The following is a 25,572-nucleotide window of genomic DNA, read 5'->3' as shown; positions in this document are numbered from 1 at the left end:
GGAGTTGACAGGGGCAGAATTCCCAGGGGATCTCACTCCAGGTTGCCAGGTTGCTCTCCTTAGCAGCATCTTGTTTTCAGGAGACTCCAATGCCTGCTCTCACTGGAGGGAAAGGCTGCAGTAGACACGAACACTGGTTTCAAACACCAAAACTAAGATAACAATGAAAATGGGCCCAGAACTTCATGAATTCACATAGTTGTGCTACAGAAAAGAAGAAAAAGTGATTCACCAAAATAGAGTGAAGGTTATGAAGAATAATAGCTGCAAAATAATGAGAAGGTACATGTAAAGGCAGCAGGGTAATTTGGTTTAACTGGCTTCAAATGAATTTAAAATTACACAGCTATGTCTGTTACGAAGTTGTGAACCAAATGAGAACTGGCAACCATACATCAAAATGGGGATTTAAACTGAATTTAAAGCCAAAGGTTGTAACTTTAAGGCTGTGTACAATTCAGACAATTCAGTAGAGAATTGGAGAAAACCAGATCTAGATGTGGGGCTCTTAAATTCACCAAGAAAACTGCTCAGAGTTTTCAGCACCAGATACAACAAAAATAGCAACATTAGATCATATGTCAAAAATTGCTTGAAATTTATGTAGTGTTCACATGAGGGTTTTAATTTATGTAACATTTTAAAATTTGGAGCAGTCAGATCAAGTCATTCCTCTCCATCAGTCTCCACTCTGCATATCAGCTGAAGTACTTTTAGTTTATGAGATCTCCAGCCACAAGTCTGGAGAGCTGTCAGAAGCAATGTGTGAGAAAATCCCTTATAACTCATATGAACATCTATGTATTAATATAAACCCCAGAATATTTCACATATGAAATGTGAATCTTTAGCAGGGCTCAAAACCAAACAGAAGTGAGTACTAAAACACACAATACTTGATATTTTCGAATCTACCATAAGCTATCCTCAAAACAAGATTAATTTACCAAAAAAGAAAAGTTAGGCTTAAATAAGATAGAATAAAAGATCTGATTCAGTGAGAAGAAGCAGCATTTTATAGAAAAGAAATTTTCCTAGGTAGAAAAAAACAAGTAATAAAATAGGCTATTTGTTGTATAAAATAAGCAATTGGTAATATCATAAGATGCTGTTTATGTATTTTTTAGAAAATGCAAATTGTTTATTTTTAATTGCTTACTAATATCAATATGAAATTGAAAATAGGCCAGTATGCCCCCAGCTATCAGTGGCTTATTGCCAAGAGTGTGTACCAATGACAGTTTTAATAAGATTGACTATCTATCTATACACATTACATGCATAAGAGCACTACCCTCAGAAAAAAGGCTTTGCTGATGCACTTTAGCATTCAGTAGCACGGTAAACTACTTGTATATGAAATACAATAAACACTTAGATCACTGAAATAACCTCAAAAAAGCCCCAAACCTGTGTTAATCTTTCAATGATTACTCACACACTCTCCACTTCCAACACTACCTTCAGTATAATTTAATTCTGTAGAAGTGAAATAGAAATCCTATGTATAAACTGCATTGACATCGAAGGCAAACATAAATTATTAAGAAAATAATGGCATAGGTGGTGATAATACAGTAACACCACAATTACTGAAGACCAGCTGAAGTGGGGCACAAATTAACATTAAGAGACCTCCTTACTCTCTGCTCATAAAATAATGTTGTCTGAAGTTCATTAAGCTACTATTAAGTGTTATAATGCTACACACATTAACAGGATTAGAGAGAAAATAAACAGAGTAATTGAGAGAATGTCCTACTCAAAGCCAGCTGCAGAGCTAGTTATTGGGAAAAAAGCAAAGACAGACAGCCAAACCACAGATTCATCAACAGAAGAGCCAGAAAAGTTTTTTGTCTACAAAGTAAACACATGGTGTACACAGCCAAGCTTCCACATGAGAGCATCTTCCATGACCTCAGAATAGCACAGACCTTTTAGTTCTACCTGCTTATTTTTGAAGGATCCCAGTAACTTACACTGACTGTTTGTCTGTCAGAAGAGCACTGTCTTTACATAACATTTGAGGATGCTGGTACTTCTTTTGTTAATTAGTTCTAGTGACTAAATCATGTTCTAACCTCGTGCCCAACTTCAAACTTCAATTTTTCTGACTTCTGATTCTATGTACTGTTTCTTCCCTAAATCTTTTTGCACTAGATTACAAAACTCCTTGGTATAGGGCTTCTGCTCCCATACCTGTCAAAAGCACTCATCCCTTACATTTTCTAGTCATCTTCTCACTCCAGTTTTTCCAACATCTTTCCAAAGGTGTGGTCACCAAAACTATGGGTATTCTGGTATTGACTACTCCAGAGCCAAATAAAAAGCAATGTTTCATCCTCCTCCTCTTGCTCATGCACATGAGCTGTTTAGTAGAGCCTGACAGTTGGAGCAAGCACCAAGGTGGGTTATTAGCAAGCTGTTTTCCCAGTGCATCCCCTGCTCCTGCCTCAGCAATTTCTGTAGCTCAGCAAATGGCTGCACCTTATCCAGCAGCACATTGTACCCCACTAAGTACAGTAATAAATGACTACGTTGGGGTAGTGTGACAAAGCTTCTAGAGCTTAAGATGCATCACTGGGCAGAAAAAAAAACACCTTATTTTCTGTCACAGCCTCTTCTAGCACAGGAAAGGTCCCCAATCCTTTGCCAGAGGAGCACAAGCCCTGTAGCTTTTGTCCACACAGGATCAGCCTGTCTCAGCAGCTACACACATTCTCTGACAGAACAGTAACCCTGCCATCATCTAGTGTAGTGGTAAGAGAAAGTGTTAAATGTGAAGTAACATTTACACTTTGAAGGAATGTCTGGTAGGAAGAACACAAAGTAAGAAGAGGCATAACAGAAACCAAATCTCTCGTATACCTGGGCAATCTCCAGGTGATAACAGGATTCCCTGTTTAGATAAAATTTCAATTCAAGAATTTTCCTTGCATCACCAGACTTCCAGACTAAGTATTTTGTAATAAATTAGCTCAGTTATGATACACTACAGGTAACCCACTTTGCCTAAAAGGACTGAAAAAAATATTATGTTCAACATCACAGCACACTTCACGTTGTCGGCTTTTGAAGTGTCAAATGATTTGTAACGAGAAAGTTTGTTATTCTGCTTCGACCTCGACTATTTCACATTTACATAAATTCTAATTCCTCAAGATGCTTGAGACAAACTGCAGATGTAAGGCTGTGCAGGAATTACAGCACTTTGAAATTCAGATGAACACACCCAGACATTCATTATACCAATCTAGCTGGAGTTGCCATGCCTACGCTAGGAACAGCCAAAACACATCTAAAGGAGTTTCCCATTTCCTTTCTACAGCCTGGTGCTGTAAGGTAGCTCCAAGCAGCACAAGTTAACATCCTGGCACCTTTATATCATTCACACCCATCCAGGAGTTCCTTCATATGTAGTTTTCCTCTAATATCTCTAATTTGGGAACAGCAAGTCACAGGAGAGGGACACAAACAGCTCCTGACAAAAGACACCTTTTGCCATTCAGCCTGCATTTGGAAAGTCACTGTGGCTACGTTCTGCATGACAGTGGAACAAAGAATATATTCAAGCATTATGCTGAATATATTTAAAATTGAATTGTTAGGAATATAAACTTGTTTTGATGAATTACTTTAACACATATTTGTGTGTTTGCTACAAGCCATTCTTGGACTATGTGTCTTAACAAGGAAGATTTGTAAGGGTACACTGTATGATTGTTAAGATAAGTGTTTATTCAGCTTTTAACTTTTTGAATTAAGATTTAATACTGCTCCTGTTTGTGATGCTCAAATGTGCAGGTCATTTTCCATCTCCCACTTTTTGAGAGGTCAACAAGTAGAAACACTTATTCAGGGAATGGATTACTACAAAAATGGCAGTTTAGCAAGATTTTGCCCCATAACAGACAGAAATCCTTCAGCAATACTTTACTGAGATCTCAGCTGAAGGGTCCATATCACAGTGCTGAGAAATACTTTTACAAAGCAAGGAAAGAACATTTAACTTTGGGGCTGAAAAAAGGAACACTGATGTAGAACAGGACAAAGAGGAGATCAGGTACTTAGCTAAAAGCCATGAAGTTTGACTTTAGGAATTCATGTTTCTCTTATCCCACAGGACATCAGATAAGATTTCATGGCTTTCCATAACAAAACTAAAACAGTGTAACACACCTGAATTTGCTGCAGGGATCTTTTTTTGTTAGGCTAATCCCTTCAAAACCGGTTCCAATTTACAAAAACCAAAGCTGCAGTAGAAGAGAGGAACTGGACCAAATTGGAGAGAGGGAAGAACAGAAGACAGTCAGCTTTTCCAGTGCCTACTATTCCTTTCATTTAAACTCAATTCATTTTCTTATAAAGGTATTTACTACTTTGAAAGATAACGAAATAATTTCAGAATGGCTTTGTAATATTTGCCTTGTTTTGATATTGTCCAGGGAATAACCATTGCCACAGGTTTGGAAGTTCTGCTCAAGAAGGAAACCATTGACAAAAACTGGACATCTGAACTCCCACTTCAAGAAAACTTATCTTTTTGGGACTGCTGGCAATTGGTTTAATACTCCTTGAAGTATAAAGAAACCCTTCTAATACAGATCAATGTTTGCAAGGGTCAGATGCCCAGACAACACTTTTGAAGTCAACTGAATAGTGAGATTTCCCCCCCCCCCAATTCTCCAAAGCAAAAGGCACACTGTGATATCAATGCAAAGGGCTAGTTTGGTATCTTTGAAGGATGATGCACCTACTTAATTGCTGACCTAAGAACATTAATTTGCAGAACTTTGACTGATATGCATAATCCCCAATGCAAGGTCAAATTAACCAGTTTTAAGCTATTTAAGAGTTATTTCAACTCAAGTGTTCAACTGCAACCTTACAGTTCCAATGCCCACCCTGCCCAGGGTGGCAGTTCTTCTGTCCCTCTCAGGTTTATAGATTTCTAAATCACTTGCTCCCTACCCCAACACACTGAAACTCAGCTTCAATTTATGTTATTCTTCACAGAAAAAAACATTGCCACTTGTACAGCTTTTGTACAGCAGGAGCATAAAGGCAAGGAGATATATTCTTTTACCAAAATAAACTAAGCAAAGACAGAAAGAGGATTTACAGTATGTAAGAGACTGGCAGCTTCAGAATCTGGGTTTGTTTTCAATCCTACAGGCAAAAATTACTACAGCTATACATAATTAAGAAAAGAAGGTAAGGACACTTGACATGTTTTTTTTCTTCCTGAAAGGGGCTAGAGAAAAACCATGAAATTTTAAAACCCACCACCTCTAGAAACAGCAAACAAAGCACTACATACTTAACCTAATTATAAAACTTATCTACAAACAGCAGCCAACTTCCTACTGGAACACACTTCCAAAACTAGATTTGCATATCAATTAATGGCACAGAAATGAGGTACCATTTAGTGTAGCAGAACATGGAATAGCAGAGGTGAAGGTAACAGACAACCTTGCCAGCTAGCTGAAAATATAAATCTGCAGATGAAAATATGCATTTTTATATTGGTGTGGCATCCCAAGGTCATAACAGAATCAAAATAAGATCATTATTAAGTGTAACAAGCTGATACTGATGAGTTTATTTGTATGCAATAACAAAAACTTAACATCTAGTTTGTACCTTCAACCCAAACTATTTTTCGCCTCAATAGGGAGCCTGAACACAACAAGAGAAAAGTCCACAATAGAATCCCCTTCACCCCATATTTACTTTGGAATAACCATGACATTTCTGTCCTTGACTGTCAGCTCATATTTTAATATTACTCACATTTTGGTTTACTTTCCCAAGCAGTATTACTTTTCTTTAAAGACATAATACACACATTACATGTTTGGAATTTATTTCTTATATTGGCATAACATTATGCTGTATAAATGCTGCATGCTCCAAGTTATTCCTTACCTGAGCTACTTCATAACTTTGATATTTAAACTTCCCTGTAATTTTTCACATCCAGAATTTCTTTCCCTTCTGTTTGCTTCCTAGTTTACAACCATTCTATTACAAGCTTTCATAGCCTATCATCCCTATGAAGGTAATTAATTTAGAAAATAGCATAAAATTTGTCACAGCCCATCAAAAACTATTAGAATTGGACACTATGCTGCACAGCCAATCTTTGCCAATAATACACAGCAGACAGTTAAGCAAACACAGGGATGATTTAATAGCTTGCTTTTGGTCACTGAAGCAGAGTCTTTTCTGAACTGCTTCCACCCATGAAGCACCTCAGCAGTCTGCAGGTCTCTTCACAGTCACAAGCTATGGAGGAAACTTAAAACCAGCAGGCTGAGACTTGCTCCCAGGACTGGTCCAGCAGCTCCTGAGAGATGTTTAGCCTGGGATCCCCGAGCTACAACAGAAATGGAAAGAGCCGCTTCCTTCAGCCTTTCCAAATAGTGCCAAAGGGCACTTTGGCCATTCAGCCTGAACCCACAGGAAGAGAATCACAGAATGGATGAAGGCGGGACCTCTGGAAGTTGTGTAGTCCCCCTGCTCAAGGTGGGGGGGTTACCCACAGCAGATTACTGTTATCTGGGTTTGAGCATCACCAAGTACAGGGAGACTCCACACCCCATGTGTCTGCTACCGAGCCCAGAACTAGACAGAGCTCCCCAGATGGGTCTAACCAGTGTTGAGCAGAGGGGCTGGATCATCCCCCTTCTGCTGCTGGTGATGCTCATCCCAATGCAACTCAAACTGCTGCTGAGTTGTCTCTGCCACAGGAATGCATTGCTGGGCCATGTTCAACTGATCCACCAGCCTCACCTCTGGCTGCTGGACAAGCTGAACAAAAACACCACCTTTTTTCAGGTTCCTACTTCAGGTATGGGGTCTACCCAGTGGCAACAATATTGTCTTGAGATATTGAGACAAGACTGGTGGTGGGGACATTGATCAAAATTACAGGTGAGACCAGAGGAAATAAAGATTCCTTTGGATGAGAGAATACCATGGCATTTTGTAATCTCTACAGCAAAGTTACATTATTAAACATTAGAGAACATTTCAATGCTCATATCCTTCGGCAAGAAAGGAACAAAAAGAAATGGAGAAGCTATCTTATTAAACCAGCAAAACCCCAAACTCTGTATAACGACCAAATCCCAGTATCTGATGCTGTAAAAGCTGTTCACAAAGAGGACCACCACACAGTAAGACTGAGGGAAGCCTGATCCTCACTAAGCCAAAACAAACTTTAATGATGACTAAAGTGCATAATTTGAGCAAACTAGAAGAAATACGGCCTCAGTGCATTCAACGGGCAACTACGTTCTGTGTTATTCCAGTTACTTCAATATCATGCAAATAAAAACTCTTAGGCTTGAAGGCATAAGGTAAATAATCTTATTTAAAACTATCTTTGTTTAAACATAAAATTTCCTGTTCAGCAAACAGAATGAAAAGCGTTAAGGCTTCACAAGTGCAACGTTTTATACCAGATGATCTTGCAGTGTATCGTGACCGACTTCCATGCTCGTGTCTGAACCAAAGGTGAGTGTTACTTAATCAGGCATAATAGAACTTGCTTTGAAAGTGAAAATATTTCCATAGTGCTTTTTCAGCAGACCTAGCAGGTACAGTAACATGATGATTCAGCAGAGATGAGCTCCTGCTCAAAACAGAGGGAAACATCTACCAGAAGTGGAAGAGCTGCTGACCAGTCAGCTGCAGTTATCCCAGCATAACTGCCTTGGGTCTTTTGACTCTCATGCATGGGCTGTATCTTTAGTGAGGCACAGCAGCCTCTTACAGTTGATTTCTTCAGGACTATTTCCTATTAATACTTTGTAACCTACTTCCCCTCTCACTTCTATTCAATCTCTACATGCTGTTTCCTATTTGGCTTGTACTGAAATGGCTGCTGATTGAACAGGATCAGACCAGTAAAGCAGCCAAGGAATAACAGAGACATGTGACAGATACACTCCTGTTACAAGACAAAGAACAAGTGCATATGCTCTAATTTAACAAAAGCAACAAAAATCTCTTTCCCCTCAACAAGCTTAGAGAGCTGTTCACTATGCCACCTAAGAAAGGTGAAGTATGGAAGTCACATAATACAACTCAATTCTCAGCATCTTTATAGACAGAGTTGCAGAAGAGTTGCATCCCTTCTGGAATCAGGAATATCAAAAGAACTTATGATTCAAAGATTGCTCAGGATCAAATAGCAAATGCTACCTAAAATTAGCAGAACATGATTTCTTTAAATAAACAGCAAATTGTTAAAGAATGTGTTCAGTGTCCCCGTGGCTGTCAGAGGACCACAGCGTGGATTCACTGCTCTGCATAAAGAAGCTACACCAAAGTATGCAAACTCCAAAGAGTTCATAACCCACTGTGAGACCAAAGCAAAACCAACTAGTGAAAAGGAAAGCAAGTATCATGGAATGGTGAAATAAGCAAAGCAGCAAAACCTTTCAATGGACCATACAAGATAAACTGGCTACTAAAAAACCCAAATTGTATCAAAATATATTTTACCAAATAAAACCAGCTTTCCTCTCAATGCATTAAATAGTAGGATGATACAATAGAACAGTTGCTCCTGCAATCAGCATATGCTGTTCTGCTCAGTCTGGTCACCTACACATATCATCTGAGTGTGGCTAGACAGATGGGAAGCTCCACCAACTGCTTAATCAGCAGCCTAGAGACCTCTAACAAGAAATTCTGTATGACATTTGAGAATTAATCTGAGTTTTAAGAGCGCAAGGTGTTTATCTAAGACCATTTAATTTGTGACTAAAAACTATGCCTTCAATTTTTACTCATTTAATACATTAAAATACAATTTACGTCGAGTAAGGCGTAACCAACTCAAACCTAAAAAGATTAACAGATCAACATACTAATACAGAAAAATAACTGCTACAAGGCTAAAAGCAGCTTTTTCTCTCTTTGCCAAGTTGCTCTTTCCCACCATTTTGTTAGTTAGTTCACACTGCTGCCCACCTCGATGCCGCTTTGCCTCGCCAGCTTTACAGCTGTGTTGTAGTAGCCGCAGCGCAGGAGGTGCTCCACCATCATCCGATCCATGCGCTTCTTCTTCCACATGTTCGCAGCAGCTGGCTGGTCACTGCTGTGCTCTTTCAGGTGTTCAATCCTGCGTTTGCACAGCTTTGCACTTTCATCTTCGGCCTGGATTGATTCAACGGCCTGAAAAGTAAAAATTAACAGTGAAGAGGGACGCATTTTCAATCTCCAGGGTAATTGTTTGTAAGCACCCTTTACATAGCACTCTACATAGTTCATTTAGAAACACATTTCCTACGGCAGTGCATAAGTTTGAGCACGGCTGGTCCAGTTCTGAGACATTCTTGCACAGAAATAGGTTTTGACTTATTTGACATTATGAATATATACATTTTTCTGCTTAATTTGCAATTCGTCCAAAACCAGCAAAGTATCACCTGCAGCAGCAACTGCTGGAACAGCCTGCAAAGTGCTTTGTGGGGGTTTGCGGTCACCTGGTTCAAGCATTTGAAAGCAAAATTTCCACCTCTAACCTATGTATGGCTCCTTCCTCCAGCAGCTGTCCTGCTGAATTAGTTCTACTGAGGAGCGATGCAGAGTAAACCCACATTACTTCTGATACACTGGAGCCATTTTAATCAGTCATGCAATAATGAAAATTATACAAACAGTTGGCCTCCTGGCACCTGTGATGCAAGGACCTAAGAGTAGTTTTCTAAAAATCATCAGTTTCATTAAAGTGGTACTATTTTATTTAACTCTGCTGCTGTGGAAGCATGAATCCACTGTTAGGGAGCCTTACTTAGGAAAATACATTTGCCTAGGGGAATGACTTTTTTAAAGCAACATATCGGCACATCCAGCACGAAACACACACCCCAACACATCTCCACAATTATTTTTTTTTTATTAAAAAACAAGCACTCAGCTCATACTTGCTTCCCTTCAGCCTTAAAGTTACATGGCTGAATGGTTATGCTGCCGATTCTTCCAGGTAATTTTATGACAGACACCTCGTCACTCCAAGCTTGCTGACTCAGTACACAGCACGTGACAACTCTGGGTCATGCCCAGGCTACAAGAACTCCAGAAAGCTGGCAGTACCTCTGTATGCTTGCTAAGGTAAAGGCAAACCAGCAGAGGATGGTTTGCAGTACCTTTCCCACCTGGAATCCATCACCAGTGATGCAATTGCAGGTTGGGTTGCCTTGTGGTGGTGACTTTAAACTCGCTGGCTTGGGTTTCAATAACTGCACAGGAAGGCACAGGCAGGTTTGCCAGCCCAGCACAGCCCAGATCACCTGGCGGGCTTTTGGCAGCCCCCCTGCACTCTGTGCTGACACAGCTGCCTTCCCAGCACTCAAGTTATTCAGGCTACAGTGTCATTCTTGGATAACAGCTCCAGCCCTGGCAGCACAGGTTGGTTCTAGTTGTGTTTACCAGGCCTGCCTATATAGACACGTTTTCTGGAAGGATCAGTGTTTGAAAAGCAAAGTGAAATAAGAGAAAACTTGTGCAAGAAACTCCCACCAAAAATTTGCCCCAATTAAGCCTGACTCTGATCTGGCCCTTGATACCCAGCTCAAGTATCTAAAAACTTAGTCACTATACACAAATCTTTTACTAAAATCCATGTAAACATTTGTACCTTGAGTTATTTTTATTACTGAAGTCTGAGTTCTATTACTGAATTTAGCTTTATTTTGTAACATACAGTTTGGAGATAAGTACTTTAAGTTATAAACTGAGTCTTTTCCCATTCAGCAAGCAAAGAGTAACTCAAGCCAAAGCTCACTTTCACTTTTTAGATGTCTGCAGTGTTACCAGATGTGAAGGTAACCTTGAGAAATATTCTGAATACAACTAAGAGAATTCAAGCCAGCCAGACATAAAGGTTAGACCCTTTCTCATTCCAAAGGGCTCTGCTTATATGGGTTTGTATCTGGACTTACACAGCTCTTGCTGGGTTTTTGATCCTTCTAGCACATTCAGAAAGGCTACAGATCCTTTTCAAAACTCTCTGAACCAAGTCTATCTGGACCTACCCCGCTGGACATTAATAGAACTCGAGGGAACAAGCATACTAACAGGGTATAAAGGGAAAAACACAAAGGCCTAGGTTTCCCCAGGATCGTTTTCAGAACCCAAGAAACCTGCTGTGTTGAAAACCTCTCTTTTAAGAGTGAGTAAGGTGTTAAATAAAGGAACCATCTAATTCTATTATGGCCATCTCAGCAGTTCATCAGATCCTTGTCTAAGCACAGGAGGAAACAGAGGTCCCACAGGGTCCAAAGGCCCTAAAGAAAACAATCATTTTGCTTGGGGCAGAGATTACAGAGAAGACAGTTGGGAATGAAGGGTTTGGAACAGAAACAAGACCTTTGTATTTCAGAAGACTTTTACTGTTAAACAAATTTATTTTTTTTTTTGCCTCTTGTTATTTCTGAGCAGCTACAAGATTCTCCACAGTCTTTCAGGCAATCAAAAACAAATGAGCAATTACATTAAAATGGAGCTTTGCACCCAAAACATTAAGCAATGCCTTCAGACACACCCCCACAGTCAGCAAAGATTTAACAAGTAAATAACTTTTACTCCTCCACATCATTACTACACACCTACAAGCAAAACCCAACACTTCTCTCAGAAATAGCACTTATTTCTTTCTGTAAGTAATGGAGAAGTGAAAAAACCCCATATCCTTCAAGACCTCTTTAAGTCTCACAATCCAAAGATGAAAAGAGCAATTAATTTATGAAGTCTTTTGCAGAAGAGCTTTTCAACCCAGCTGACTTGTTCAAGCAGAAAACCCCAAATCACCATACATGACAGTGTTATTTTCATGTTACAAAGCTCCAAGGTATTTTGATGCTTCACTTAATACTGTCTCAAGATTTATATCTGTTGGTTATTTCATTTAAGTTTTAATGAAATGACTCTGCTACTATGTTTCATCTGTTTATTTTTGGAGAAGCACTGCTTTAAAGTCAGGTAACAGAGCTATTTTCATTTTTCTGCAAGACTTGTTTCAAGTAAGTGTTCTGATGACTCTCAGGATGAATAATATTCCCATCCAAAATAAGGATGGCTTATACTTCTTTTTCTAAGAAGATATACATCTTTTTCTAAGAAAGATGTGGTAAAGGCATGAAAGGCTGGCTGTATTTTGTTCAAGCTTAACAGTTAGAAGCAGGTTATCTTGCCAAATTTTGTTTAAAATGCTCTTAATATTCCCTAGGAATCTTTCAGCTTGCAAGTTGTGTTTCAAAAAAAAATTTCAAGTAACAATCCAGGACAACTTGCACTTTCTTCTCCAAAGAAGCCTCAACACTGCATACATCTACTCCTGCACTGGAGGTCAAACATTTTTCAGCTTCATCTTCTACCTGTTTTGCTCTTTGAGCGATCAATTAATGCTACTGGCACAAAGCTTCCCATTAGACAAGCAGGAACTCATACAAATCAATTAATTTTGCTACTATTTCTTTTTGTGGGTAGCAAAATTCCTTTTCAGGACTAAAAATACATATTAATTTTACCTCTCAACAGAGGTTTGTCATGCTTAGTCGTGGAACACCGAGCCACGTTTCACAAGCACAGCAAAGCAAGATTTCAGTGTGCATTCCAGGGCCTTCATCTGAAGCGCCAGTAACACTTGTTATGTGGAGAAGAAAACCCGAGCAGACAGCACTGCAGAAAACTGTTCCTGTTCGCTCCGCAAAGACCAAGCAGCGGAGGCAGAACACCACTTACCTTGCGCTTCAGAACGCTGAGCTTTTCAACGACTCCGTCCAGGAGGCTGACGACTGAGTCCACAGCAGGACAACTGCTCAGCGTCTTCTCCAGCTCTGCCACCACCATGGTGACGTGGCTGGTCTCCCGGTCAATGTTCTTCTGCGCGGCCCGGAATCGTTTGTTCAGTGTTTCGTACGGCACCTGAACGGGAAATATCAGGTCGTCAGAATTTCTGTGTTTAAAACACTCAGGTCCTCTAGAGTTTTAGAGAGACTGATGATTTCATCTGATGCACCCCCAAAGCACACCTCGGGTCCAGGAGACTAGAGGTCATTAATTGAACCTGAGTTCTCGTATCAAAGCCCTTATTTAAGGCCTCTCAGCAAGGACCTGACACTTCAAAGATTATGAAAAAATGACAGGACATAAATACTGTAGTTTCTTTTCTGGTACCAGTTTTACCTATCCTGCTTTGGCTGTGGCAAGCACTGATGGAAACAGTCCGGGGAGAACAGAAAGCAAAGACAAATGTGTCCCTACAAAAGGAAAGCTACAAGTTAAACTACAACCAAGAGATCACCCTTCAGCACTTGATTTTTTAAGTTTACATTTCTTTCCTTCAGAAATTCATTAAAGAAAAAGTTACCTTTGAGAAAGCATGTATAATGCATATTGGCTACTAAAAACCATATATATAGTACACCAACAGTTATTCAGGAAACCTAATAGGACTCCTACATACTTCTGTTCACAAAAGACTACTTTTGAACATTACTTCCACTGGGACTACAAGGAATGCCAAGAGAAATTCCATATAAATTTTCATTTAGTGATAAAGCCCTGTATGACTAAGTTGGTTAAATTCCTCTCACCCTGGCTTCATTCCTGGGTGAGATCAACCAGTCTTGGAGGTCTCCTGCCCTACTTGTTCCACACCTTTATGGGACAGTCGCATCAAAACTGCTACTGATGGCAATTAAGGACACATATATGGGAGTAGTCTACAGCCTGGTGAATGATTTGGGAAAAGCTTCCAGTAAATGCTAAGCTGCTCCCATCATGTTGTTTCCACTACAGTGACAGCACAAGCAATTTGGACAGGAAGGTCTGTTACCTCACAGAAACGGGAATTTTAAAAAACATTCCAGTGTTGTACAGTTTAATTAATCTGAATCTTTTATCTTGAAAAACTCCATGAGAAGTTCTTTCAGGTAGTTATGATAACCCTGATTGCTTTTCCATTAATCAAAGGCATAATTTCACCAGCAATCAGATGATACACGTTAAAGGTAAAACAGGAAACGCGAATCAGTGCCCTGTTTGGTACGTATCACGTTTATGTTTGATTACAAGTCTTTCAAGCATATAACTTCTAATCAATTATATCAAGGTCTCCATTTTCCTCACTCTAATCTTTCGCATGCCAGAAAGTGTCCCCAGGGGCCAGACTCCTTTTGGGCTCCATTAGGAAAGAGGTTACTACATTAATCACTGCAGTTCCCTATTAGAGAACAGTTTGGTTCAGAGTAAGCATTGTAAGCATTTGCTTTCCAAGACTTTGCATGACCTACAGTAGGTTGTTCTTATTTGTAGTAGAAACGTAACACAAGGATACTCCTGATAAGATATGAAAGGGCTCTCTTCTTCCTCTCAGGAACATTGAAATGGTCTATTTAATGGTTTTTGGCATCTCAAACTAAGAACTAAACAAATGTCAGAACAAGCCTTTAGCACAGGAAGCATCAAGCTAAAACAATTATTTTCCTTATACATCTTGCCCTAAAATCCCAGCACTACACCCACCCAAACCTCAAACCACATAAACCATCACAATTAACAGGCTTCAACGCCTACTTAGTTGCCTATATAACCATCTTTTATTCGATCTACAACTCTCATTCCTCCATTTCACAAAAAGTATGAAACATTTTAGAGCCTCATAGACAGAAGGGATGTTTTGGGGGACCATTATTTTGACAACTCAAGCTTTTGAACATGGAAACTTTTTTCCAAGACTTGATGCCAGACAGCATTAAGACAACTTTTTTGCTTTCCTCCCCCTGCATTTTTCTTACTGTTCACTGAAGAACATTTCTGCAAGTATTTCATTAATCAGCTTTCCATGCCACACTGCAAAGCTACATCAATCAAAACTTGCACAAGCTACTCCTTTTTGACTACAGGAAGTGCTTTTGTTAAATTTTGAGCAGGACACAGATCTAGTCAGTTTGAAAAAACGTCCATGTTTAATCTCCCTTTTCCCTAGTTCCTTATCTGCAGTTCCTATTGCAAGAGCAATAACAGCTCCAGTTTCCTGTGCTCCATCTCTTTAGTGTGCAGATTTCTGGCACGGTTTGTGTTCGTATGACATTTAGAACAATTGAACTTTCATTTTCAGCTGGCATCATTACATATCATTTAGAATGCATCTAGGTGCAATAGGTTTTTGAATATTGTTTTATTGTTTTCCCCTCTACCCTAAGAATGATCTGACTATCCTGTGTGGAAGAGGCTGTGAGTTGAACTGCTCTGCCATACACTCTGAGAAGTAAATAAAAAACATATTGCAAAACATAACTTTAGTATACCAATAACAAGGGAAATGAAAGGTACAACAAAATTATTTGCATAACTGAAGCTGACAGCAAATACTCTTTACCACAGCTTTTCATAATTTGCACAAGAACTTGTTTCTTATTATAGAGCCATCAGTTTTTAAGAGAATGTTTGTAAATTGTCCCCAGGTACAGCTTTCACACTCTTTACAGGACTAGATTCTATGAATGCCAAAATTTAGAAATTGCAACTGCTACATTCCTTTCAGAGAAAGCATTTTATCTCTACTTTGCATCTTGATCCACTGGTTCTTTTGTTACTCCTGCAGTTCCAAGGCTCCAAAAGATTCTGCTGCCCAGTACTGGTTTGCTTTACTGCAGAACTCTTCAAAAGTTACAGGCTCTGTACCAATAAGTTCATTTTTTCCCTCCAATAATGAAAGTAAATGGAAGGAGAACATAAAGTTTTCTGGACAATGCAACTCTAAAAATTCTTAATTATGATTCACTTTAATTTTCAGTTCCTGTTTAGAAAAAAGTGAACACCAAACTTTTTGGATCAAGAGACAGGTGCAAAATTTAAATACCATTAGTTGTTAGAGACCTTCAGTCTTTCCTGCCAGTACCATTCTGTGACCCAGCCTGAATTACACAGTCTTTAGGGGAAAAAGTGACCTACAGAACTCTGCCTAGGGAAGCATTACTTTAAGGAAAAAAGAATGAGTTACTAAACATCAAAAAAATCTGAAATAAAGCAGCAAGTACTGACCAGAATGTGTTCTGTATAAGCACAATACCAACTTGTCTGACTCGTTAGAGCTTGAAAAACCACACCCAGCTGGCTCATACCATGAACACACAAGAGGATACAAAGGAGAGTTGTAAAATACTAGTGGGCAGCACATTTAAATCCAGTGTCACTAAACAGATTCTGCTCCTTTTGTTCATCAGCTTCCACAGACACATTATTCAACTTCAGCATGTACTAAACCAGGTCAAACTTAAACCTAGTGAAAAGGAATTTGACTGAAGTTAGAATAGCCTACCCAAGGGGTAAAATTACAGTAACATAAGTTTTTCCAAGATCAAAATTTTGCTGTGATATGAAGGAAAGTCTACTTGGCTGGAGGCTTCTGCAAATGTAGTGTGTCTGTTTCCAGGTGCTAAATGCCAACAGAGAGGCAGAGAAAACTGATTAACCTGATATTTTCTTCATTTCAGGAGTTACTTCACCCTGGTTTTAGAAAGCCAGAAAACTGGTGTGCTCTCCCAGAACATGCTCCAGCAACCTCTAGCTGTGGAGACAAGACTTAGGAGAGGATCCTTCTGGATCTACAAGCTTGAACTGGCGGAGGAGGAGGAAAGACTGCCCTGAGAGCCACATGTTGGTTGTGGAGAAAGCTGCAGAGCTCAGGATGTCTGAGGCAGTTTTTAAGCACACACTCAACTGTGATGTTTACTGCCTGGCCTTCAGCCCAAAAAGCCCATGAATGCCAATAAAGTACCAAACCAAGATTGAAAGTTCTAAAATCATGGAGTGGCTAAAACTTCAAATTGGGCAACTGTAGGCAAACTTTTCACAAGCTACATCAAATGTAACTTGAAATACCCTTAAATATAGTGAATTTAATACTAAATACGTTTTCATTAAAATACAGTTTTCAATAATCACTAAGTGATTCCATTTTCTTGAGTTTTTTGAATACATATTAAAACTAGGGGGGAAAAAGCCAGCATTACATATATTGTAACCTGATGGTTAGCAAACTGTAAACACTTCAAGTGTTAATTATCAGCCTGAAAATAAATATTTAACAAAATATAAACAATATGAAGCCAACTGCATCCTGAGCTGCATCAAGACAAGTGTGACCAGCAGGTCAAGGGAGGCAACTTCCCCCCTCTTTTCTTCCTCGTGAAGCCCCCCAGCAGTGCTGCATCCAGCTCTGGAGCCCCAAACGTGAGAAAGACATGGACATGGAGCAAGTCCAGAGGAGGCCACAGAGGTGATCAGAGGACTGGAGCACCTCTCCAATAAAAACAGGCTGAGAGAGCTGGGGCTATTCAGCCTGGAGCAGAGAAGGCTCCATGGAGACCTTCTAGCACCTTCCAGTGTCTAAAGGGGCTACAGGAGAGCTGGAGTGGGGCTTTTGACAAGGGCATGGAGTGACAGGACAAGGGAGAATGGCTTTAAACTGACAGAGGGCAGGTTTAGATTGGATACTAGGAAGAAATTCTTTACTGTGAGGGTGGTGAAGCACTGGAACAGGTTGCCCAGCGAAGTTGTGGATGCCACATCCCTGGAAGTGTTCAAGACCAGGCTGGATGGGGCTTTGAGCAATCTGGTCTAATAGACATGGCAGGGAGGTTGGAACTATATTATCTTTAAGGTCCCTTCAAACCAAACCATTCTATGGTTCTAAACCAGCCAATCCGTTACACAGCATCCTACAGTGCATATTGTTTTCACACTCATTATCAACATTTTAATGAGATTCTTCATTTTTCTTTTCAAGGTTTTCTAAATGTATCTATGTGCAAACACTTAGTACTCCATCCATAAATCAAATATACAGAAATAGCAGCTGATCACACTCTCACCCCAGCTCTTGCTTATCTCTACAGGCTCACACAACACTGGCTTTACAAACCTTGCAACAAGAACATACCACCTATAGCCTTTAAAAATATCGAAGGGGAGAGGAGAATGCAAATCCTTTTCCCCTCACAGAAGTTCATTAATTATAGCGATCAAAGCTTAAAAGGCTTTGCTACCTCAATGGCATTTATGTTGGTGCAAGTCAGACATTCAGACTGGACTCAGGCTCCTTTTAGCACCTTGAATTCCATTAAGCAGCTTAATGGCATTTTGAGAATGTAGCGAAGTTTTTGCCTTGTTGCACATTCACAGCGTCTCCAACTGACACAGTCACTCACTCATTAAGCACCTGTGGTTTCCAAACAAATTGGATACATACACTGCCGAAGGGCTCTCTGCTCCGGGGAGAGTGCAACATAACAGAACAAACATGAACTGTGGCAAGGTCTTTGCAGAGGTGTTGTGGTCCTCCAGCCACGACGGAGGAAAAACAGTCACAGCTAGAAATCCAGCACTCATTACCATCAGAGCCAACACACACGTCCACTTTATTCATCTAGAGTTCAAATAAGTAACTGTAACTACAAGGGCTCTATAGAAACAGGAGAAGTATAAGAAAGATGAAGAAGAGCATCTACAGAATTGAGTTTGTGACCCAGCAACAAAGGAGAACAGAAAGTCTTAGTTCTAAATGCCTTGTCTTTACTGGTAAGGTCTTCTCCTAAGCCTTCCTGATCATCTATGAGCAACTGAGTCTGGGGAGAGAAGTACTATTCACCCAGGAGGTCCACAGCAAGCTGAAGACACACAGATACATGAGAGCAGAAGGGAGGGAGGGAGCTCACAGATAACACTGCAAAGCTGCTACCATTGCTGCAATGCCATGGTGAACAAGGGAAGTTGTCAGGGACTGAAAAGGGCAAGCTTCCTACCTCTACTCCAAAAAGAGAACCCGGAAGATCATGGAAACTACAGGCTGGTCTGCCTCATCTCAGTTCTTGGGAAAGTTACATTAAAACAAAAATTCATATGGAAACCACTTCCAAGCTTATAAAGGTGGCTAGGAATAACCAGCCCAGATTTGCCATAACCAACTCAAGCTGGACAACACTGCTTTCAGTGATGGACTATCCCTGAATGGCAGGAGTGCACTGGCAGCCCTTAATAACAATATTAGTGAGGTTTTTCACACCATCTCCCACAATACCCTTGTAGCCAAACTGGGGAAATGTGGACTCAATGGCTGGAATACAAGACAGGTTAGGGACTGACTGGAGAGCCAAGCTCAAACAATAATGGTCAGGGGTTCAAAAGCTTCCTGGTGGCCAATTACAATTACTGCTTGATTCCCAAGGAATGTTATCAGCTCCAACATACATGTGTCATCTTCACCCATCAGCACTATGGAACACAAAGAGTGAGTGGAGTGCTTGGCAATGCTGGGTGGCAGAGCTGCCATTCAGAAGGAACAACAAGCTGGAGAAACACACCAAGGATTCTATGAAATGCAATCAAAGGAAAAATCAGGGCCCTGCACCTGGCACTAAACCACCCCAGCCTTTAGCACACACTGTGGAGTAACTGGTGAGGATCACCTCTGCAGGAAAAGGTGCAGAGGTTCTGATGGACAGCAGGTTGGACACGAACCAGCTACAGACTCTTGTGGCAATGAAAGTTCACCACATCTCAGGCTGCATTGGCAAGACTAAGGGCAGTGGGCTGAGAGGAGTGATTGTTTATGCTCAGCACTCCTGCAGACTCATCTGGAATACTGAGTCTGGTTTTCAGGTCACTTCCCCCTCCCATTAAAGAAGAGATGCTGACAAACTGGAAGGAGTCCAGAAGGCTGCCACCACAACAGTGAGCTGCTTGGAAGATACAAAACCCAAGAGAAGCTGAAAGAGGCAGGCTTGTTTTACTCACAGAAGGGAAGGCTACAGGGAGTTGGGAGCTGATAGAAGGTTTCTACTACCTAAAGGTGAAGGTCACAGGTAAGAGCCAGCCAGACTTCTCTGAGTTAGAGAGCAAAAGGGAAGGAGGCAGTTGACAGATGGCACTGAAGAAAATTCCAGTTGGACATAAAGAAAAAAATATTCCAACCAGGAGAATTGGTAAGCACTGCAACAGCAGCTGGTAAGGATGGAATCTCCACCCTTCAAAACTTTCAGAACTAGGCACGGTCCTGAGCAACTCAGATTAGCTTTGAGGTTAGCCCAGATTCAAGCAGAAGCCTGAATTACACTGTCTGCAGGGGTACTTTCTTACCTTAATTTTATTACTTCATCTCTAAAGGGACTGAATTATAGATCCCCATTGCTAATTTAAACCCCAAATACATTTTCATATGAAGAACTGAATGGCCATATTGGGTAAGACCAAAAGTCCTCCTCTCTCATCATCTTTTCTTGAGCCAGAGATGGGAGTTTAATAGTAGAAACACCACAGAGTGTTTCTCACCCATGAACTCTGCTGGTTGCTGTTGACCCGACTTTTAGCACTGCAACATCCTGTGGTGAGATGTTTCACAGCCTCACAGTGTGTGAAGAAATACTCTTTGGTTTTGACTTGTCAACAACCAGCCTAATTTGAAACTCTTTTGTTCTTGTTTTGGAAGCAAAAATGGGAACACACTTTCTCCCACATACTTCTCATGTATCTTGAGATTGAAGAGGTTCCTTAACTATTCTTTGAAGACAGACATTCCATATCTCTAACCATTCTTGCACTCCTGTTGACATTTTTCCAGTTCTAGTACATCCTATTTCAGGATAAGGGAAGGAAGAAAATAAGAGTAACTCATACTTCTTGAGAGAAGCAGCAGCCATGGATTTTCATTGCTATTTAATGAGGTTCTCCATTCTTCCCTTTCCCAACACTTCTGTCCTATGTTTGACTACATTAACCCAACCACTCACAGGAAACATTCACTACAACCTCGAGATCCCACTGAGCAATGATAATAATTTCTGACTCAATTATTATATATATATATATAAGACTGGGATTAATTTTCTTTCCACCACACCTAAAAACTGTATCACACCACACTTGTGTATATTGAATTTGATCTATTTTAACATCCATTTAGTCTCTCATTCTTCTTCTCAAATGCTTCACGCTTGGGCTAAATCTGTAATATCTTGATTACCTCAGTGTCATCAAGGAAACTGTTCCATCTCAGCACACTCTCTCTCTCACTCTCTTCCAGGCTGCTCAATCAGTTGAATTCCAGCCAGACCAGTAGAGATGCCAGCAGAACCCTAACACCAACCCCCCACCGTTACAGAGGTTGGCTACCAAATCTTGATGTTTGTTTCTTATCTTGCCCAGTACCACACAAGGTACTTCCCACATAAGGACTTCCGTGTTCTTTCTTGCAAGAGTTCCTGGTAAGGCTTATCTCCAAAAAACACTCAGCAATGCGAATGAACTATCAACCAAATCCACCTCACCACCTCCTTTAATATTTTAAAAAGACTCCAGTATTTTCACATGGCATGCCCTTTTCGAAAGTCACATTTAACTGATGTACATTCTTCTATATTGGATTAGTAAGGACAGTATTTCTGCATCAATAAGCCACTGGCTGGAAGGGAAAAATCAATTACATATATTAAGAATCTCACTAGAATTTCATTTAAGAAAGCAGAAGCACTGAAACGGTCTTCTACTTTGTATTCCTTTCACAGCCATCCAACAAAATCCTCAGACTACTTCAGCATTTATCAGAGAGTTTCCAGAAAATTAGGGGGAGGACTGGACACAGGCTTATTTCTCAAGCCAAATAAGCTTTTCATAAAAAAGTGTTACATCCTGCATCTCTACTCCTTTAGAGGTGGAGGATGTTAGGCCAAAGTGTAATGGCCACTGTGTGAAACTTCAAATATCAGCTTGATGCTGCCCACAAGTTTTTCCAACTGGTACAGAGCAACATTGAAAGACTGAACTACACGTTTCTTTCAAAAAAATGTAAGCCTTTAACCTCCCACAAGGCTGTAGCCTTACACTAGACCTTTAGGTCACATACTACAACAGGCTAATTTCCTTCTTTACTTATGCAGATTCAAACCTAAAAAACTCCAAATAAAAATGGAAACTACAACCCAGTCAATCTCTTTCAGACCACAACATTAATCAAAAAGAGTTTCTACCCCACAGTGACCACACATCGGAAACTAGTTCAGATGCAGCAGAAAAAAGTAAAAATCAGTTTTTATACTATCACTTGATTGTTGGAAATTACAGAGTAAAAGTGAGACTTCAAAAAAGTCATCACTATTGAAGGAAGAATTATTTGGTGGTGAAAGCGAGACCATTTCCCAGAGTCCTGTTAACAGGAATTTTCAAAGGTTTATTTTCTAAAAACTGATTTCACAGAAAACACTGTAGACAACAGAAACAAACATCTTTTACACAGGTTTGCAGCTCTGTAAAAGAACATCCAACTTTCCTTCTGTATTTGAAAGAAAGAAGTTAATTGGGTCTAGCTTTACAGCAGCACCAGCTCATATGCAGGGAACTTTTAACTGTATATCCTGACTTTACAGATGTCTGTGTGAATCATCCTTCCTCAATGTTACAGTCTCCTGGCTGAAAGCAACTCTTTCCCACACAAAATGTGATTTTTAAAAGACACAAATACCTACATTGTGTATATTTTCAAATTAACTCAGTCATGGGCAGGAGGAATCGGAAAAATGTTATCAAGTACATGAAGTCACATAACTAGTGGGAAGAAAAAAAAAAAAGTTTCAAGAAATATAAAATAAAAGAGTCCTACCAGATTAGGTGGGGGGGAACCATTACAGAACTATGCTCTCCTTTCAAGGGTCAGAAAAATGATGTGCTTCCTCTCCTCAATTGTGTTAGCTTATAACACCTGAAAAGCACCAGAGATTTGTATGAATCTACAGGTCTCCAAGACAATTCAGTTGAAGACTTTCTGAGGTATAAATCAGCTTTTAAAAAAATGCCATGTATCGTGCCCTTACACGAAAGCCACAGACAGGTAGGGAGCAGAAAGAGAAGTGCAGGGAGGAAGTTGCCTTTCAAAAAACTAGAAGCAAAGACAACTTAGTTCTACTCTGGGAAAGAGGAAAGGGGAAGTATGGCAACATGGAGAAAACAAGCATCTCCTGAAGAGTTTTAACAAACAAACAGTATCAAGAGGAAAAGTAAACCCTGCAAGAAACACCTTTGAGCATTAAGCTGTTTCCTTGGGACTAGAGTAGATCACCATGCTCACCTTCAACAAAACAGAAGTAGAGGACATCTATTAGACATGACACCATTTGAAAAATGAGGTAGGATACAATGACCTACTGAAAATTTTCCCTCAAACCAGCAACCATTAAGTATTTCCATGCAGTATTACTGAAATTCTGTATTTTTATATACTTCATTTTTTCCTCTACAATTCTTGGATTATTTCAGAACAGAGTCAGCATCATTATTTGGCACTGAACTCGTCCAAAATGTAAATGATATCACCACTTATTCACAGAGTGAATTCTTCTGATGAGTAGCTCTTATCAATTCCTTGAAATAATACAATTTTCTTTGTTCTAGGCAAAATCAGAAAAGGAAAAGAAAGTTACAAAAAGGAGAAGTAGTATATTTCAGTAATGAGTGGCTTATAATAACGTCTAGATTTAGGTTTAATTAGGTGAAAGCATTAATATAAACTCTTGAAGAGATATAGATCAACACAAAATAATTTCATAAGCCTAAATGCAGTTGCAAGTAATTTGGATTTTTAAAAAATAACTCTTCTTAAAAACAGTTTCAGTGTTTTTGAAGTGTAAAGCTTAGCAGTTTGCCTTAGTCAAAAACAAGTCAGTTTTACAACTCGGGGAGACAGTACTGCATATTCTAGAGCAGCTGTGTCTAGAAAGAAAGTATCATTATATTATTCAAAGCTGCTACTTCAATACAGGAGAGAATTAGCAGCAAAAAATCTTGACTATCCATCTGCTACACACACACTTAGTCAACAGAAGCAATCATAATCCTTCCAAATATTATCCTTTTACACAAACTGCAAGTAACTTATTTCTGAATACATTATGAACTTTTGAACAAGGCTTCCTACACGAAAATTAAGCCATTTTACAGTCACAGAAAACTGTCTTGCATCCTTATGCAAGCAGGGTGAAGCCATTTTAGAGCCCTGTCTAGAGCCACCCGCGGGACATCAGAGGCCAGTCCTTTCCAACGCACTTGTTTGTAGCTGCCATCCTGGTCTCATGGCCTCAAAACAAATTTCTTCTCTTTTTTTTCTTTTAGTAGAAATACTGGAGTACTAACATGAACCTAAGCATTGCTTCCTGTCCAAAGCAGCAGCTGAGTTGCTCAGCTAAGGTCACACAGCACGTTTGTGTCCTGAGAAAGTCCCTCCGTCTGTTTTGATTCTCCTTTCTTCTCCAAATATTTGTTCATTTTAATCACAGTACCACCTCTTTAAATGAGAGAGGTCATCGTCCTTCTGTGTGTTTGCACAGTCCAGACACCATGGCACTGGTTGGAGCCTTTATGCTAGAGATCCTATGTCCAATCAGATTGCTCCCAAAATAACCTGGTCCACCTGAAGTGACAGCATTTCTCCTAAGACAAATAATTAAGGATTATTGATTCAAATTAGGAGACCTGCATCAGAATATACAAATCACCAAAGTTCTACTCAATATATTATCTGTCTTTGGTTTTCACTAGTTTACAAGTCACATTAATCCAAGAGCATTCAAAAAAAAAGCTGAGGTGAATCAAGAGTAGGTTGTGAAGCAGTTAAATTACTGGCTATCAAAATGAAGGCATCTTCACAAAAACTTGCCTTATTTAAAAAAGCAATAATGTATTCTAAGTAATCAAGTAATATAGAATATTTCACATTCTGGGATAGCAAACACTTCCCATATAGTGCATCTCCAGGTTGTGAGCTGTGGCAGGCCAAGTGTACAAAGAGCAGTTTTTTGACTTTACAAGTACTGATGGATCTTTGCCCTTATAGCAAATACCCATCTGCCAAAACAGTACTTCCCTAAATCTGTGGGCCCAAAAAGCACACTCCTATGTTGATTAACATAGGAACTACTGAACTGAAGGACAATGGGAAGATGTTTAGGGAGATAAAAATTGACACTGGGTAACCACAACATCCAGTAAGAGCTCCACTTCTATCACTCCAAGCAGGGAAGCATTTTACCTCCTATCACAATATCTAGCAAATGTTTGAAGTTTATCTTTAGTCCTGTTTCCCAAGTCTTGAAAAACATCCACTATGCAAAGAAACAAATGTTTCACCAGTATTCTTGCTTTATATCAACATTTAAAGACCCCAACATGCCAGCTACTGTACAAACACATTATTCCTACACCAGAAAACATACACAAACCACACTCACAAGATCACAGGCCACTGCCCTGTGAAAACACAACTCAAGTATGCTGCAACTGGGAATTGCAACATCAGCTAAGTGTTCACTTTGAAGCTACTAACAGGAGATCATCTGTGAAGTATTTGAGAATATCTTTGCTAAAGTATTTTCCTACAGGCACAATGGAGTACTGATAACCAAGCAACAGCTCTAGCTCACGGCCACACTGTTACTTACTGCCTTTTATTGTGGCTTCTTCTCACATTAATAATTTTAAAATATAGTTTGAGTGGGCAGGGGT

The 25,572-nt window shown here is 39.8% G+C and overlaps 1 protein-coding gene across 2 annotated transcripts in view; it reads right to left on the bottom strand.

Annotated features, from left to right (window-relative positions):
* The window catches only part of MAEA (macrophage erythroblast attacher), a 50,165-nt gene that overhangs the window by 19,386 nt on the left and 5,207 nt on the right, over window positions 1–25,572 (bottom strand). For both annotated transcript variants that reach the window (XM_032685418.1, XM_032685417.1), the window contains exons 2-3: window positions 12,763–12,945; window positions 8,989–9,192 (exon numbers count right to left, since the gene is read on the bottom strand). In XM_032685418.1, the coding sequence (XP_032541309.1) occupies window positions 8,989–9,192; window positions 12,763–12,945 (387 nt within the window). The remainder of the gene's footprint in view (window positions 1–8,988; window positions 9,193–12,762; window positions 12,946–25,572) is intronic.

The sequence above is a fragment of the Chiroxiphia lanceolata genome, chromosome 4 (genome assembly GCF_009829145.1).
Source record: "Chiroxiphia lanceolata isolate bChiLan1 chromosome 4, bChiLan1.pri, whole genome shotgun sequence".
Classification (NCBI taxonomy): domain Eukaryota; kingdom Metazoa; phylum Chordata; class Aves; order Passeriformes; family Pipridae; genus Chiroxiphia; species Chiroxiphia lanceolata.
Note: the sequence above shows the minus strand (reverse complement) of the source record. Positions and strands in the feature narration are given on the sequence as shown.